Source organism: Gymnoscopelus braueri (genome assembly GCF_963280865.1).
Source record: "Gymnoscopelus braueri genome assembly, chromosome: 17".
NCBI lineage: Eukaryota > Metazoa > Chordata > Actinopteri > Myctophiformes > Myctophidae > Gymnoscopelus > Gymnoscopelus braueri.
The window spans coordinates 33,369,618-33,388,532 of record NC_137617.1 but is presented as its reverse complement, the minus strand read 5'-3'; the positions used below and the strand labels follow the sequence as shown (position 1 = coordinate 33,388,532).

Below are 18,915 nucleotides of genomic sequence, written 5' to 3'. Positions count from 1 at the left end.
CCTTGCTTGGTATGAAGCTCATCCAGAGATAAATGCACCAGTGACAATGTTTCTTTTTGGATCTTTATTAAGAGCAATACAACTGACATACCAGGTAAAAAGAATTTAAGACAACGTGAAAAGGGCATTGTTGTTAAATGGAGTAACCCATATGTTGATCACAAGTACAGATATACTTTGCTGTTTGTTCGTGGAGCATTTGATCCAGTTTTCCCCGACAGAAATAAATCCTGTCACCGCATGTTTGACTAAATGTAAAGCATCTTTACAACATTTTGAGCCAAAATACAATATGAATAGAACGCTACATGAAAAAATATATCATGTTTCTGTCTCAAAACACAGTTTCTCATATATGGACCTTATCTTTTGATCTATACAAAGACAAAACAACGAAAAACAACATAAGAAATATATTTGAAAAGTATCACATTCACACATCACAAGTATACGAAACATGAACACAACATTGACATTGTTTGAAGTGGAACGCAACAAGTTTTGAAGTGGAACGCAACATTTTTTAAGTGGGACGCAACATGAACACAACATGTTTGAAGTGGAACGCAACAGTTTGGAAGTGGAATGCAACACATCTTAAGTGGAACACAACATTTTGGAAGTGGAACTGATCTTTTTGGTGTGGAACACATTTTGTGTTCAAGTGGAACGTAACATGAACACAACATTTTGGAAGTGGAACGCAACATATTTTAAGTGTAACGTAAAACATGGTGATATGCAATGTTAAAATGATTGGATGTTACTCACTGATCTGTGTATATTCTCAATGTATGCCTTTTTTATTGCAGTAAGAAATAAGAAAACAATGAAGCAATTCAAGCTCAAACTTTCAATGTCATGTCTGGCTTCAATTCTGAGCCTGCTTAGGTAAAAATCTTAAGCATTAAATAGATACTTGATCCCACTTTCATACAATATAATACAAATCTATGAACAGCAATCCCTATATAAACAAAATATATAACTTCTGTATAAATCAAACTTAGATCATCTTTGAGGCATGTTTTTGAGACATGTTTTTGCATGCCCTTGAACAAAATGTTTCCTATCTCTCTTACACACACATCTATATGATAAATTCTCTTTGGTCCAACTTTCTTGCTAATTGGTGCATCTCAGCAGTCTGAGGTGGCTTACTCCCTTTCCTCACCTCATCTAATTCATCCACAAAGGTCTTAACCACTTAAACCGTATACACTTCGTTGACCAGGGTCTCCCAGGAGTATATACCTGGCCCCCTCCTTTGTTTCCTGTACACCAAATCTTCCTCCTCCTGTAGATCAAATAGCTGATCTACAAGCTCACAGCATGTCACAACACGGTGCGTTGTGAGCTTACAGATTGGCTATTTTGTTTCCAATTTCCAATTAAGACAAAATAGGGACACATACAGTAGGATTCATGTGGTTAAGCCAGATGACAGGTACACAACTTCTCATATAAAACAGTGGTTCTCAAACCTTTTCATGTCAAGGACCTAAAATGTATATGTATTTTGGTCGTGGACCCCCATATGAAAATATTTTGTGCCAGGGACCCCATACAAGATTTCTGTTGTGTTTTCTTTTTTTTTTTTTTTTAATTATACAACGCATAGCGACGTGTTGTGAGTTGTAGATTTGCTCATTTCAAATAGTCTAAGTATATAGAGGTTAAACTGATGCAATATTAACACATTTTGCTGGGGACCCCTGGAAGCCCCGTAAGGAACCCTGGGGGTCCCCGTACCGTACTTTGAGAACCACTGATATAAAGCATGCAGTGCACCTGTTCCTCACATGTACTTGGTGGAGAATACCAGATGAGGGGGGAGGAGGTCACTTTGGATTACTGAAACACAGATTACCGGCCCGTCTTTATTTAAGAGGCTCAAGATGTTTTACCACATAGTAACCAACAGAGGGAGCGATGTATAATACAAACTTTAGATTTTCGGTAGCGAATGGATATCATTATGCAGTCTAAAAGGAGCAGCAAACGGTATTCCCATAAAAAAAAGAGAGGAATGCAAATGTTGAAACGAGCCTCAGGTTAAGCAGGCCGGGCAGCGGCTGCAATTTGTAACAGACTTGAGAGTCAAGCAGCCTTCTCTCCGTGTTTCTCACACGAGATGCGGAACTCTTTTCCCTTGCAGGAATCTCACTCGCAGACTTATTAAAGCTTGTATATTTCCTCTGCGAATACGCTTTACGCAGAGACTCTTGCAAATGGATTCCTCGCCCTGGTGGATTGTTTGATGCCATATATATAGATCTTAAGATAATAGTTAAATAATGTTTGACCTTTTAGGCTTCATAGAACCTCTCTACCTTCTTTGTGACAGTAGTGCCCCCCACCACACTCCTCTGAACCACCTCTTTGGTGATGTGGCGCGTCACCATGCCACTGGTCTCTGTATGCTGTGTAGTCATCATCATTCCATCTCCTCCTGTGTGCTGCGTATACATCATTCCATCTCCTCCTGTGTGCTGCGTAGTCATCATCATTCCATCTCCTCCTGTGTGCTGCGTATACATCATTCCATCTCCTCCTGTGTGCTGCGTAGTCGTCATCATTCCATCTCCTCCTGTGTGCTGCGTAGTCGTCATCATCATTCCATCTCCTACAGGGAAAGAGGACAGTGTTATTGCGTGTTGCTTGCAGTGGTGGAAAGTAAGTAACCGAGTACATTTACTTGAGTGCTGTACTTAGGTAAATGTTTCGAGTATTTCTTATTGTATTTTTGGATACATAGGACTATCACTTCACTACATTTCTAGGGATGGAAAAGGTACATTATGCATTAACCACTTACGCCCTGGGCCTATTTCAAATATAGTGAAAATTGCAGATCTACAAGCTCACGTGTCGACGCTTTGTGAGCTTGCAGATCGGCTATTTTCACCAAACAAGCCCAGAATAGGGCCATTAGCATTCATGTGGATGACTTCGTAATTCTAATCAATGATGGAAAAAAACAGCTATCTCCAAAGTTGGAGTTAGGTGGTTAGACCGAAAGTTTGAGGATCCAATGGAGTTAGGAGGTTTAGTCAGAAGCGCTTTTTAATACGCTTCTGTTTTTTTTTTATACTTTTCCTCTGTCCAATATTTGTAAAACGCACACACAGACGTAAAGGGTGTTCAATAGCAAATAGCTCAATAGCAAAAAAAGATGACTGTACCTGAGAAATAGGGGTCATTGAACATTGAGACATTCGTGCGTGTGGTGACCTCTGTGGGCAGGTGGAAAACGTCTCTCCTCGCCATTGATGACTGACTACTGCTGTACTGAGAAACAGCGCCTACGGAGTGGACGGAATGAAAACAGAGAAGTTAGCATACCACCATGTGATTTGAGTACAGGAAATTTACTATAGAACGTTTGATAATACCAAGTACTTTTACATTCCCATAAAACTATTAAAAAAATATTTCATGGGCTTTGAAACGTGGCCAAAAAATGGCCAAAAGCATATTTTCTCTCATATTGTACAACACATATTGTTAGTGGCACAAATGAACCTAGTTATAGTTATTGGCAATATACACTTTTTTCTCCTTACCGCTTTCCTGAGACTCTATGGTAATGATTCCCTCCCTCTCAGGTCCAAAGCCCTGCGTGGTTCTGGCCTGGACTTTGAACTTGTAGGGCACGTTCTCATGCAGGTCCGGTACCGTCAGACTGGTCTCAGCGCTGTCCCCGCTCACCTGGAAGGAACGCACGTCTCCTGGGGGTGAAACACAGGGAAGTATGGTCATTTAATGCTTCCCTACTATCATACTGACATGAAGTCTTTAGTTTTATTGTTTTGTTTTTTCATTCAAGGTCTTTTAAAAATATTTTTTTTACAAATATAAAAAAAAGAACACAACAGTGTGAGTATTCAATATAATAGGTGATTATGCGCCAGTCTTTTGGGTTGCATCTTTAAGACCAGTGCCCTACTGCAGTGGTTCTCAAAGTGGGGTCTGAGGACCTCCAGGTGTCCCCAGCAAAATTAGGAACATTTGAAACACTTAAGCCCTATTTCTTTTTCTATTTCCTTTTTTTCCCCTTCTTTTAAAAAAAAATAGCCAATCTACAAGCTCACAACACATCAAGTTATGGGAGTCCCTGGCACAAAATATTTCTGTGACCAAACACATATCAATTTGGTGGAAATGTTTGAGAACCAGTGCAATAGACGGTAGTATACAACTGATTGGTTGATGTCCTCCTCACCTCCACCATGCAGCTGTTCACAGGTGACCACGTAGCCCAGGATGTCCCCGTTGGGCTTGCGAGGTTTGTCCCAGCTCAGCTGTAGGGCCTCTGGGCTCAGGGCCGTGAACACCAGCGGTCCTGGAGCACTGGGGGTGCTCAGGGTGAATGGAGAACCTAGCAATAATCAAGAACCAGAAATAAGAAAAAGAAAAGGCTGCGATGAACATACGTATGTATGTCGATAATAATAAAGAGAGCAAATAAGAAAAAGTCACGCGCCACACTCTTCTCTTATGTTCTTTTGATGTAATGTACTCTTTTTTGTAACATTTATATTTTATTTATTTAGGTCGAGGCCATGAATAAGCCCTCAAGGTTTTTTTACCTATCCCCACACTATGTATAATTCAGATTTTATTATTTATCTAATTTCCTTGTGTCTTTTAAATTGTGTTAACACAAATAAATTAAAAATGTGAGAGAAATGAAGGCTACTATAATATATTTTGGTAAAGGGTAAACCAATATAAGAATGACAGAAAAGTGTGAGAAATACACAACAACAGTGTGAGTATACCTGGCATGGGGCTGAGTGGGCTGTTGGGGTCCACGGCAGACTCAATGGTGATGACCCCCTCTCTCTCTGGGCCCCAGCCCTCCTGGCTCTGACCCTTGACCTTGAACAAGTAGGAGTGGTTGGGCAGCAGATCCTGGACAATCACAGAGTTGTCCGCTGGGCTGGCCACATTGATACGTTTCACCTCCCCTAGAAGGGAGAGAGGAGGACATGTCTGTGTTCAGTATTGGTTCAATATCCTCCTGGGGTGATTTTCCGTCAAGGATCTTGTAGTCAGTGGTGCAGTGCTCATTGCACGTGGTACCACGGCGTCCCGCCAGTCTTTTGAACAGGAGCACGCGCGTGCACATGCACGGAGGTGCATGTGCGAAAAACAACAAATGGGTCATTCCAGAATTGGAGGACATTTGGGCTTTCAAATTTTTGAAAAATTACCCTTCTATTTGACACATTTCTGTTATATATTCATCAATAATAGGTACTAAACTATCAAAAGCTTGATTGGCTCAGCTCAGGCATCAAAGATATTTTTTTTGTTACATGTTTTATTTATTGTTTGCTATACCTGGCGCAACCCTGTTACCAACACTCAGGAACCTGCAAAAAGTGCATTAATGTATTTTTTAAATATAATTCCTTTACCATTAGGTTAAAGAAGTAACATTCTCTCCGAATAAACATTAGATTTCAGATATGAATTTATTTCAATTAGTTTAAGCAACTTTTGAAATCTATCTTGCACAACTTTTCAATTGTGGCATGTTTCACTTTACTAATTTAAGTATTAATTTTCAAATATTTGCTCTAACCCATTATGCATATAATTACTTAAACTCTTTAAAGGACAATAGGTCAAACCCTTATGCGTTGAGAAAGACATTTATGTTAATATTTGATTAAAATGTTAATGGTAACAGGGTTGAAATTACAGTAACAGGGTTGAATAGCTACATTAATTCTGATTATAGATTATTTTCAACGTGACAAATAAATGCTCAAGACCACCTAATTAGTCTTTTAATAACTTTTAATAACAGAAAATGAAATATTATTTGAATAACTTTTAAAATGTTTCACATGAGGATGGTTGGTAGGTAGTGTGGAAATGGAAAATGGACCAGGATGCAGCAGAGCTGTTCCAGAAAATCAGGGTTTTATTTTGCAAACAGGAGACCTTTTATACCTGATCACCAGCTAACTTGAGGGAAGACTCTAACTAAGTAGTTCCACTTAGACACAGGTGGCATTGATCACACCTCAATTAGACCTCACCTAACCTGTCAAGCCTATTAAGTTAAAGGACATAACCATTTACCATAACCGTGTGTACAATGCAGACAATAACACATACTGTGTTAATGTTAATAAATTAACAAAGTATTTCCTTCTGTGAAATTAATAATACAACCAGAAAATCAATATAACCAGGAAATCACATAACAACTTAAGGGGGATGAACACTCCTTCTTAAATGGTTATGTCCAGGAATTTAAGTCTGTAGACAAAGAATAGTGAAAGTGAATAGTGAAAACATGAGCAAGAGGAATCCGAACCTTCCCCTTGCAAACATTACACAATCAATGACCTCATACCTGAATATGAATGTGATTACATGTTTGGAATTTTGGGACTGGAGAAATGAGCCTCCATGATATTTTTCACCCCTTCTCCCTTTGGCTCACACATAACCTTGAAAAATAATAAGGTTTTTCTTACCACAAAAATGCTTAATAGTGAACTGGTATGGTTGGAGGGCTATAGACTATGCCTGGAGGATGCAGGCATTCTGATGTTGCATCGAGCTAGTGCATCCACCTTAGGGCTCAGTGGTCAGTCAGCAGCTTGAACTCCCTCCCCAGCAAGTAGTAGCGTAGTAGTAGTAGAATGATGACCTCTCCAATCTCGTCCTTGGTACGACTGCCTGGACGCATCCATCACTTGTACAGCCCCTTCAGTCAGATCTCTCTGACAGTCTCCTCTGCTGGAACAATGGTGCTGCAGAACCTCTGTCGATAAGTCTCTTCAGTAGCATTGTATTTGTTTGGTACTGCTGTTTTGATAGCTTCATATGACTCTGACTGTTGTTGTTCATCCATGCCAGCATATGCTTCAAGGGCCCGTCTGGTGACAACCGGGGCAACCCATTTTCCCTGCCTCCACCCCCATGCACTCAAACTGCACAGAGAAGCTCTCAGCATCCTCACCTTCTCTGATGTCTGGGATTCTCAGTTCTGAAACATGAGAGGCTGGAGTTCGGTTAGGTGGATTATCAGGTCTCTGATCCAGTGGCATGGGCTGTCGTGATGTCTCTGTGTCCATTGCACCAGAAGCTGTTTGGACTTGGTTACGGCCAGAACAAGATTTATTCAGTCCGTTTAGAACGACATATAAAGTTCCTCATCTCTTCCATGAAGCTAGTATAACAGGTGGTGCCATTGGAGTACTCACTGTAGCCTCTTTTGGTCGCACCACTGGTCCTTAATCACTTGGTTTGGCGGCTACCAGAGAACAGTCAGATCGGGAACAGAGATGACAACCCCTTTAACTGGAGGCCCCAACTCCATGCTCCCCTCACGCCAAACACTTTCTTGACTCCCCAGTTCAACTGGGTTCAGCCTGGTAGCTCAGCCTCTTCCACGACCACCTGGCATCATGGTCTACTTCACAGTTGTCAAATTCATAAAGGCATACCATCCCACCACTGCCACCAAACAACTATAACTCATTTTGACTACATGGTTAAAATAAAATGAAGCAATATAGTCTGTAAAATTCAATAATGTTTAAAATACGTAGATTAACCTAAATTATAGTTTAGATTATGTAATGTTTTTAATTTAACCATAAATAATAGTGTTTTAATTCTATTAATGCAACCCTGTTAATGTTGTACAACCCTGTTACTCTAATCACAGTAACAGGGCTGCAAGTAACAGGATTGCAAATCTATGCTAATGTTAGCTTTTTCTCAGGAATAGAAGCTAGCTGTTTAGATAGCTGTTAGGATTTACCAAGAGGACAAACTCACATAAGTAAATAAGTACAGATTTTTTTGTCAAGTATTTATCTTATTCTGGAAATATGCATAACAGGGTTGCGCGAGGTAGGTTGAGACATTCAAGCAAGGCTGACAATGTTATAGAAATATGAATAATAGAAGAGAGGAGATACCTTTGCTCTACCCATGCTGTTAGGAAAGTGTTTGATGATGTCACTTCTAGTGTGTCATGTGACTCACACTTTTCTTCTTCTTTTACCATGCTAAAAAGGTTAAGGTAACAGGGTTGCATGCAAGTTGTGGGACACAGGTTCCTTGCATAATAATACTTATTTAAAATATTATGTTAATTAAAAAATATGTTTGCACATCTACAAGAGACATCTATGAACAAAATAATGCAAAAGAAAGTAGATTTAGATGTCATTTTAACAGTTTTATCTGAGATTCAATTTGGTCACCAAGGGGGTGGGACAAGAGAAAAGTAGCATTTTAGGGGTACTACAGACTTATTTGGTATTTTTTTTTAATATGTTCAAACATTTTTTTCTCCATGTTGATTTAGATTTGGTCTCAGGACAAGTCAAAGTTACACGACAACTGCATTATTTAGTATTTTGTAAATGGATTATTTGACATTTCTTGGGTGGGACGTAAAATGTCCTCCAATTCTGGAATGACCCAAATTCTTGCCATTCAACATGCATACCGGTACCTCTTGTATGTGATAAGGCAGTGGTTCTCAACCTGTGGGTGGGGTCCCCACATGATTTTGGGGGGGTCCCCAGATGACAGTGAAGTGACAATTTAAGGACTTTTAAGATCATTTTAAGAAAGACAGAAAGAAAAGAAATGATACCAAATCTGCATCAAAAGTAAGCAACAAACTACCGGTATACTATAGAAATTATAAGTAATAATATAAGAAAGAGGCAAACATTTTGAAAATAGACGATCTACAAGCTCGTAGATTGGCTTGTAGATTGTAGATCAGCTATTTTCACAATATTAATCTGTGGAACCGAGTCAAACTAAATATAATGCCTCAACTCCTACAATTCCAAGTGCTTGCCAGGGTGGTTCAAATATGATTATTTTGGGGGGTCCCTAGTTCAAATATGATTATTTTGGGGGGTCCCTAGTTCAAATATGATTATTTTGGGAGGTCCCCAGTTCTAATATGATTATTTTGGGGGGTCACGGCCTGAAAAGGTTGAGAACCACTGTGATAAGGAATAAGAGTCAAAGAAAGTCAAAGATCATCACACGTTACCTCCATTCAGGAGCTGATATTGGACACAGTAACCCAGGATGTCCTTCTCACAGTGGGGCTCCTGCCAGCTGACCTTGAGGGCAGTGGGACCCAGGGCAGAGAACACCAGCCTGGTGGGGGTTTCTGGGACCCCTGAGGTTAGCCTTGTGTCTGGAGGGGGGGGTAGAGAGGACTGGGGTTAGGAAGACAAGAGGCTGAATATCGAGCTGAGATGTACATCTTTTGAAAAGAGGAAGAGGGAGGGGGAAAAAGGCCACTCAGCAAGTGCTCACAGCGTGAAATTGAGAAAAACGTCTGTAATGGTCATTTTGAATACTGTCTTTTGCGATGTTTGCATGAGAGTATTAACAGATGAAACATATGTTTTTGTGCTGCACAGAACATCCGAGTTCCGCATAGTAAAATCTGGAGAGTTCTTTTAGCAGGTCCATTTCTTACACTCACAGGGTTAAACCAAGCACTGGATTTAGGGAGATACGGGTGTGGTGACTTGCAAAAGGTTGCTCTTCATCCCCTTGACCAGGGCAGGAATTTCACAGAGGCGACGAAGCGTCGTTGCCCCTCAGTTTGGCCTTGCTTGCCCCGACGCCACAGTATTTTCCCACCCACACTGCCCCAGCTGACTGTACCACTTTCTCCTCTGTCTCTTTCTTGTCAATATGTTGACACCAGTGTCTCTTTCTTGTCATGTAGACACCAGTGTCTTTTGTTGAGATTCTGAACTCCCCTGAGTCTCCATCTTTAAACCAATCCAGTGACTTTGATTGGTGCGGGGCTGAGCATGGATAAGATTGTAAATACTACAATTGATTTATTTCACTGCAGATTGTATACATAGTAAATTTAAATCATTAACCCCTAAATTCAATGGACATTGAATTCTTTCATTGGCCTCTTTCGATGGCCTTCCTGTCCTGGCATTTGGCCATTGTGCAAAACCCAAGTGGCCTTGCCCGTAAAATGACCTAATGATGACTAACAAAAAACGAACAACCACAAATTTGACCAAACTCAAAGTAACTGCGTCTCTCCTTAAGGCTGAAAGAGAACAGTGACCAAAACTGAACGAGAGAGTGGAGAAATAACAGAAAAAGACGAGAAAGGGTGAGAGAAAGAATCGGAGAGACAGATACAGACGCAGCAAGACAGACAGAAATGTTGGATATGGATGGTTGCCGCTGGGCGTCAGCCAGCGAAGGCCAACTCTGTGCAGTTAGCTGCCGCTGTGGCGCTTAACCACTTAAACCCTATATACTTAGCTGACTGGGGTCCCCCAGGGCTGACTGGGGTCCCCCAGGGCAATATACTAGGCCCCCTCCTGTTTTTGCTCTACACCCTTTGCCGAAACTAGCAAGCTCACTACAAGCTCACTGTGCGCATACCAAACTGGGGGTCCCATTAGAAAAGTTAGAGAATCGCTTCGTTAAAGGTTCTATGACATTCATTTTCACTTTTTTTATTTTTAATGTTTTTTTGGGGGTTTTATGACCTCAATTACACCCCAAAAATCTGAACTTTGAACATTCAGTGGATTTTCTGTGGTCTGGGGTTTTCTGAATAATTAGGCTGAAACGTAATCTGAGCTTGGCCCTTCGGCAGTGAGGTCACAGTCGATTAAACCCGCCCACTCTCCTCCTCGCCCCTCCCCTCCCCTATCCTTTACTTTGGGGGGGGGGCGGAGCAGAGGCGATGATTGACAGGCAAAATCCCTCACCAGCGACACCCGCAGGCAAAGATTTCTTTTTTCATTGCAGTTGAAAAGGCTTTAGAAATGTGAGAGAAAAACACCTGCCATGGATCAATGGAGTGATTTTTTTTGTTAAAACTTTCTATACACGTTTGAAGGACCATGACAAAGACTTTTAATGTGTGGTAAAACTGAACGTCATGAAACCTGGTTTATGCCTGTGTGGACGGACGGTTAGCTGCACACTCACCCTGGAGGACCCTGTCCAGGTTCAGCAGGGCGTCGTTGACGTCCGAAGACGGGGTCCTGGCCCGCGAGCCCTGCTGCTGCGACAAGCTGTAGCCGTAATGGCTCTGCTGAGAGCTACTGCTCTCAGTCGTGCCGTAGCCAAACCCACCTGCAGAGCGCCAATGAGCAAAAGGAAGGCAAGAGAGAAGAGGGGGAGATGGGGAGCGGGTTGGGGGGGGAGTGGGGGGGAGGAGGGAGAAAGATAAAATATGGACAGAATACGGTAGAGAAAGAGTGGAGACAGATGGGAGGAGAGAGGGAAGAGGAAATTCAAGGTGACAGGAGGAGTCATGAAATGGAAGGAAAGTCAAAGATATAGAGGATGAAAGAGGTTTTGGAGGGGCGGGGCGGGATGGAGGTGAGGAGGGGGGGGGGGGGGCGGTAAAGGGGGGGTGCAAGTCAGCATAGCTCCTGCAAGGTCTGAACTGATAAAAGCCTGCGATGCAGCCCAGGAGCCCCGGTCCCAGCTAAATAGATATAGTACAAAGCTGTTGGCCTCATGCCACCTTGCACAGCAAGCCTACTACAACACCACTTTGCAGAGGCGTCTTCGCATAAATATTCCAAAGTAAAATGGTTCTAAAAGAGGTGTGCAGGGACCCTCAGGGTTCCTTGAGTTGGGTTCCAAATGGACCCTTACAGGTGTGTTACTCTGAGAGCGTACAAAATGCTTACGGGTCCATTTGGTTCCATTTTGTACTCTCTCAGAGTTATGGGGGTCCTTACTGCTCCAAAGTAAATGCCTTCTTTTTGCCCCCGACAGACGTTTTCAATGGCGCTTTACATATACACATGAACATGGTCGCCTTCAATCAGGTACAGATCTCAAACCTTACCCATATCGGGGAACTTGCCGGCCAAGTCTCCCATGACGATGGAGTCTCGGATGTTTTCCTCTAAGTAACCCCTGTTCTCCGAGCGCTTCCTCATCACGACCTCCCTGGTCTGCACTCCGCCTCCGTAGATCCCGCCCTCCATCATACCGCCGCCAGTCATCATGTCCTGTCTATGGCTGAGTGAGCTCCCGGCTACGGGGGGGGGGGAGAAGAGAAAAGAGTATGGTTTAGAGTAAGGTGTAAAAGTTAACCGCTTAAGCCGAAAATAGCTGAGCTTGTTGATCAGCTATTTTCAGTATTGTAGAAAATCGTATAAATGTTGAATTTGTTATGCTTTTCTTTTCTTTTCATTATTTAGTTTTTATTTTAGAATACTTTTCTTATTTTTATTGTTTTTAAATTTTTGCCTATAATGACACGTTGAAAGTGGTTAAATCGCAATAGTTAAAGGACACTATCTTTTAAGCTATTATGATTTAACCTTAATGATCCTGCTGATCCTGGCTTTACAGCCAAAGCCAATCTCTGTCCACCATCTTACCGCGTCCCGACATGTAGGTGGTGGTGTTCTCCACGGTGCTCATAGAACCTCCTCTGTAGTTGGAGCTCAGGGTGGACATGGGAGACGACGACGCCGACATGTTGCGCGAACCGCCCGCGAAAAGGAAACCCTGGTCCCACTTCCCGTTCATGAATTGATCTGTAAAGGAAGACGACTGTGAGTGGACAGAATTCAGGAACCCTTTTAGGATTTAACCACTTAAACCATATACACTTCCTTGACCTCGTTGCCGAAAATAGCCGATCTACATGCTCACAATGCGTAGATTGGCTATTTTCGCAATACATTTGCCCATTATGACGTGCCCAGAACACGGACGCTAGGGTTTAAGTGGTTTAAATCAAGCAATCAGCTCTAAAACAATGTACAAGGAAAAGCGCCATCAGTGACACAGCACTGCAGAGATGAGGACAACTCCAATATTCCAACAGCCACAGAGTAATAAAGACTTTGCACCCTGCAAGCTGCCTCCAGATCACTGCCTCCCCAGTGGGATGGAGAGAGGAGGGACAGAGACAGGCACCCGCAAGCCTGCCCATGCTCATCAACTGGAGGTAGGGGCAGTTGATGCCAAGGACGCCCCCTCTCTGGGTAGGAGGAGGTGGTGGGTTTGCAAGGGCTCGGGGTCAGGGATAGATGGGATAGACACCAGCTACAGTAGGGGAAAGGCGAACAAGGAATGAAGCTCGCCATTGAATGATTAGCCATTTGACGGCGATTCCCACAACGGAAGGACAATTACGAAGGCAGAGGGAAACAGGAGCCGCCTTGCTCGGGGCGTCTGAATCGCCGTGCACAGTAGCATGTGGCATGCTTGTCCTGCCTGCTGGTCTTATCGGGGGGGTGGTCTTCACCTGGCTGGGGCGTGTGTGCGTTGGGGGGGGCCTCGTCGGAGCTGGCCTCTGTGTCGGTGCTGTGCCGGTGATGGGGGATGACGTCCACCTTCTTTTTCCAGGAAACCTTGCGGAGATCCAGGTTGGACCCCACCAACTTGACATGTTTCAGACCTTATTGTTAGGGGGGAGGATAGGTATGTGGGTGGGATGGATGGATGGATGGATGGTTTGGAAGCAGTTAAGATATTTTCAAAGCAGAGATTTAACCACTTGAACCCTATATTCTGGGGGCGAACATTTTGGTTGCAAATAACTACCGGAATCTACAAGCAAGATGGTTTGGTAGCAGTTAGGATATTTTTCAAAGACTTTAACCACATTGGCGAGGTGTAGAGGGAATAGTGGGGGGGTCTAGTATACACCCCTGGGGGACTCTGGTTAACCAAGTATACAGTATAGGGTTTAAGTGGTTAAACGGAAGCTATGACACACTGACACTGCTTATCAAACTAGTATCAGTTTCCATCCATCTCAAACAGGATTGATGTGAGACGTATGATCACCGGGAGAGGACTCACAAACCTTAGAAGTATGAAATCTGCAATGTAATGTGTTTTTTTGTGATGCATGACATCGATCATACTATCTAAAATCAATCAATCGTGTAATCGAGACCAAAGGACTTCCCTGACTCATGAGCGTGTGCAGAAAGCAGGAGATTGAAGGAGTAACTGAGGGAGGGCTGTGAGGTTTTGTGGTCATAAAGCCCTATTATTGCATATTATCTGGAAATGCATTGGAAGCACATTTTGTTGCAGCCTGGCTGGGGTGTTGCCTGCAGTAAAAAATGTCAGACAGATGGTAGTGATGAAGAGTGATGAAGAAGACTAAAAAACAAGGACCAGAGAATGGGAGCGTTCCTTATTGTCACTCAAAAGAAGAAGAATAAATGTCAGCATTTTTATCAGCATCTCAGAGAGACCAAAAAATGAAAAGATAAAAGGTGAAGAAGAAAGTGACAGGAGAAAGGAGGAGGAGAAGTCGCCTAATGCCTCCCAGTTCCCCAGTTGTTTTACTGTGGTTTTCCTTATACAACTGAATTATACAACGTAAATGGCTAAAGCATCTAACTCTTCACTGCAACCTTTTCCACTTTTTCCTCAAAAACATTATAAAACCCTTTGGAACAGAACAGATGTGAAGTAATTAGATGCAATTTGACAGTAATGTCTCGCCCTCCAGGGGGCAGCGAGAACAAATAAAACAATTCCGACTAGTCAAGTCAGAGTCACGTGACTTAGCAGAGCACTGCTCAAAAGAGAGGTCAGTAGATTTGCTCTTGCAGATTACCCACCATCACCAGCGACACTGGGCGTCTTCGAGCCACTTGGAGATTTCATTACTTCGCTGCTGTACATTAGGTAGCTGTCGTACTCATCGCCTGCCTCGGCATCCACTATCGGAATATCTGGGATAATGGGAACTGCAGAAGAAAGACAGGAGGAAGAAGTCAATTCAATAATTCACTGTATTAACCCATTAAGACATGAGGCCGACTCTACAAATGTCTTCTAAATCCTAACAGTTTTGTGAAAAACGCATGTTGCTATATTATCAGTGGTGCTCAAACTTTTTCATGTCAAGGACCCCCAAAATTATATGTATTTGGCCGCGGACCCCCATCTCAAAATATTTTGTTCCAGGGACCCCCACATTGTTGGCCTACAATGATCTGCCCAAAATAGGGATGCCACGTTTAAAGTAGTTAAGAGAGAAAGGGTTGGGGGCAGAAAATAAATAATGGGTAACAGAGTTAGCTGGGTATGGGATACATACCGTATGTCTTTTATGGGAAATTCGTATTGTAAGACCATTGCTAATTGTGTAAAGGGTACATAACTCAATTCAATTCATAATTACTATTTGGGGGAAGATGCTCTGTTTTCATATGAGCTGAAGCTGTATTGGGGACATGCTTGTCGTCCGTCACTTACTAGAGAGCGGCCGGGCAGGCTGAGCAGCCAGGTTGAGGATGGCATCTTTGAACGGGCCCCAGCCTATGTTGTTCTTGGCTCGGACCTTGTACTGGTACGTCTGTTTTCTCTGCAGGTTCTCAATGAGCAGCATGCGTTTCTTAGGGCTGTCGAGATTCACCTTCTTAGCGGCTCCCACTGGTCCTAGCAAGCGGAAAGGCAGATGACAAAAATGTGAGTGTCAAACTGAAGGATTCAGTCACCTATGGTGTCAGTCACCATAATAAATATTCTGTGTTACTTGCCATTGCAGCTGGTGGGGGGGGGGGGGGTAGTATTCTTAAAAACTGCTTCACAAAAACATTGGTAACTAGAAAATGTGCTCCTCGGAGCACAAGTCTCCGCCAGCGGACCCGTGCTATTTTAATCAAATGAAATCACCTACCCTATCTTTAACCATAGTTCTCTAGGAATGTTCTAATTTCATAATATCATCATCATAATGCAAAAGGCGTTTTCTCTTTCTGTTTTTGTCATTTAGCGATTTTTTGTCTCTGATTAATTTCATTCTTTCTTTATGATTCTTAGCTCTGTTTAATTGAAGCAATGCTCTGTTTACATTGAAGCAATCTATCAGATGGGAGTCGTCATAATTGACTGGTTTGTTCAAATACTTGTCTGTCTTCTTCATCTTCATTGTCTTGAACAGTTTCAGCAGTTGATTGGTGTGTTTGATCAGCTTTGGCCTTCTGCGCCTTTGTTTGACCAATGTTAGGTGTTCTCAGAGGGACACACACACGCACGGACGGGTGATTTGGACTAGAAGATACTGTTCCAATCAAGACTGATTGATCCCGTCTTACCTCGCTTCAAAAACGTAAACGGTTTTTTGAAGTGACACACCTATTTATAGAATTGTATTTCGTCATGCATTCCTCTAGCCAATCAAAGGCATTGGTGTCAACATATTAATACGTATTAAGATTTCGGTCTTGTTGTGGGATCAATTCAACTCTAGTCCTCTTCTGTGTTACTGTTGTAGATGAGTATGCTTTATTAGCTTTGGCCTTCTGCGCCTTTGCTTGACCAATGTCAGGTGTTCTCAAAGGGACACACACACGCACGGACGGGTGATTTGGACTAGAAGATACTGTTCCAATCAAGACTGATTGATCCCGTCTTACCTCGCTTCAAAAACGTAAACGTTTTTTTGAAGTGACACACCTATTTATAGAATTGTATTTCGTCATGCATTCCTCTAGCCAATCAAAGGCATTGGTGTCAACATATTAATACGTATTAAGATTTCGGTCTTGTTGTGGGATCAATTCAACTCTAGTCCTCTTCTGTGTTACTGTTGTAGATGAGTATGCTTTCTTAGCTTTGGCCTTCTGTGCCTTTGCTTGACCAATGTTAGGTGTTCTCAGAGGGAAACACACACGCACAGACGGGTGACTTGGACTTACTGAAGGTACTGTTCCAATCAAGTCTGATTGATCCTGTTTTACCTCACTTCAAAAAGTAGGGGCTTTTTGAAGTGACACACCTATTTATAGAATTTTATTTCGTCACGCGTCCCTCTAGCCAATCAGAGGCATTGGTGTCAACAAATTGACACGTGTCACGTGGAGCTTGCCCAATGTTAGCTTGGCTAACAATGTTTGCTCACACAAAGCGAAAACATATTCTCCACCTTCGGCGGAGACAATAAGTGAACTTACTGTATATCTTCGTATTGTACTTTTGAGAAGATACTACATAATGATAGAAGGAAAACATTAAATCCTCTTAATTGGACCTGGCAAGGAGGACTAGAATATTTGGGCAAATACTCCATATTTGGGCAAAATGTGCGGGGACCTACATACATAAATACATATGGGGGAGATACACAGACAAAGCTGTTCTATACAGCTGACCCCTTCGCTGTGACGCGGTATAAAGTGTCAAACTGATTCGGCAAGTGTGTGGTCATTGTCTACTCACTCATTTCTTCATCAATGGGCGTGTAGAGGACCTCATAGGCTGTGATAACGCCATTGGTCTCCGCAGGCTCCGCCCAGCTGACTTGAGTGACGGTTGGGCTGATGACGTTGAAGGCCAGGCGACCCGGCTCACCAGGCGCTACATGAGGGAATGAGACATGGTTGAGAGGAAGACCAGTGATATATGTTAAGCTCATATCAATTACCCATATCATTTAGGGGGTGCAACAGTTAATCGAACTAAACAATTTAATCAATTATGAAATTATTATTATTTGAATACTAGAACAAAATAATCAATAGTTGCATCCTTGGTAAAAAAAAATGCTCAATTTCAACTGTAGGGAGCAGAATCTATAATTATTACCATCTTCCAGAGTTTGACAGGGGATCATATCTGTGTAGTTGCCATCTCCCAGGGCATTGTAAGCACACACGCGCATCTCATAGTCACAATATGGGTACAGGTTGGTCAGCTCAGCCTGGGGGGTTTTCACATCTACAACCTGGGCATCTTTCTCTGTGTCTCCATAGATCCAATACTTCACCTAGAGAGGACAAGGAAACAGGTGACAGGTGCAGTTAGTATGACGATCATTAGCACTGTCACTTATGCACATATTATGCAATATATTTGAATCTGATCGGTATCACTTTCTATGTAGGTCATGTTAGAAACATGTTTGTAAGGCCTTATAGACACATGACCTACATAGAAAAAGTTTCCAACAGGACTGATTTGACTTTGACACACACACACACACACACACACACACACACACACACACACACACACACACACACACACACACACACACACACACACACACACACACACACACACACACACACACACACACACACACTTCACATTAGCTCTGTCTGCCAACGTTGACACACACACCTTGTATCCCATGGGATTTCCTGACGGTGGGTCCCAGTTCAGGCGAATGTTCCTGGGGCCTGTGGCTGTGGCCTTGGCGTTCGCTGGAGATAATAACCGACCACCAGGGGAGGCGCTTTTCTGATTCATGAAGCCCATGTTCATTTTCTGTTGTGACATCACCCCTGGAGACTTGGAAATTGCTGGATGGCGGGAAAAGAGAAAAGACTGAGTGAAGAAAAGACTAGTATTCAGGGTGTATTCTACTAATAGAGTATAAAGTTGTCAGAAAAGATGAATAGGAAATAGAGTTATGGAGCAGTTTCTCTTGGCAACATAGGCCGTTACATACAGTACGGTAGGCTTTGTCACTTTATTTACATTTGACCTCGAATACACTTTTATATCTGCTGCTAAATCTACTATCACAAGAACTGTGATAGTACGCCTCATTTATTTATATTTTGACCATGCACCTTATGTATAGCCTATCTGATGTTTGTGGTCTTTCTCTATTCTCTTTTCTTCTATTTTTGAAATTGCAAACGTTGGAGGCTTGTACAAAAGAAAATGTGACCCATTTGTTACACCTGTAAACTTGTAGTAAATTAACTTGAAGTATGTTGGATTACATATCTCAAGCAAGTTTCAAGGCTCTGCAAGAACATTTTCATACTGCACTAAACAAATGTAATCCAATGGCTTCCTGAAATCAAATAACCCACAGTATCATGAGTCACAGTCAATGAGATAAACATGCCAGACCACAGGTACAGACAGTCCTTTAAAGTCCATAAATCAAACACCTGT

At 42.4% G+C, this 18,915-nt stretch overlaps 1 protein-coding gene across 3 annotated transcripts in view; it reads right to left on the bottom strand.

The window, feature by feature from the left end:
* Positions 1-49: 49 nt before the first annotated feature.
* The window catches only part of itgb4 (integrin, beta 4), a 44,329-nt gene continuing 25,463 nt past the window's right edge, over positions 50-18,915 (bottom strand). The window contains exons 29-43 of one of the 3 annotated variants that reach the window (XM_080454397.1): positions 18,127-18,308; positions 17,590-17,770; positions 17,224-17,361; positions 15,259-15,441; positions 14,619-14,747; positions 13,283-13,435; positions 12,408-12,566; positions 11,867-12,058; positions 10,993-11,139; positions 9,056-9,205; positions 4,785-4,973; positions 4,226-4,381; positions 3,567-3,731; positions 3,186-3,305; positions 50-2,626 (exon numbers count right to left, since the gene is read on the bottom strand). In XM_080454397.1, coding sequence (XP_080310523.1) covers positions 2,310-2,626; positions 3,186-3,305; positions 3,567-3,731; positions 4,226-4,381; positions 4,785-4,973; positions 9,056-9,205; positions 10,993-11,139; positions 11,867-12,058; positions 12,408-12,566; positions 13,283-13,435; positions 14,619-14,747; positions 15,259-15,441; positions 17,224-17,361; positions 17,590-17,770; positions 18,127-18,308 — 2,561 coding nt within the window. In that variant the 3' untranslated portion in view covers positions 50-2,309. The remainder of the gene's footprint in view (positions 2,627-3,185; positions 3,306-3,566; positions 3,732-4,225; positions 4,382-4,784; positions 4,974-9,055; positions 9,206-10,992; positions 11,140-11,866; positions 12,059-12,407; positions 12,567-13,282; positions 13,436-14,618; positions 14,748-15,258; positions 15,442-17,223; positions 17,362-17,589; positions 17,771-18,126; positions 18,309-18,915) is intronic. The other 2 variants (XM_080454398.1, XM_080454399.1) reach the window with 2 other exon arrangements.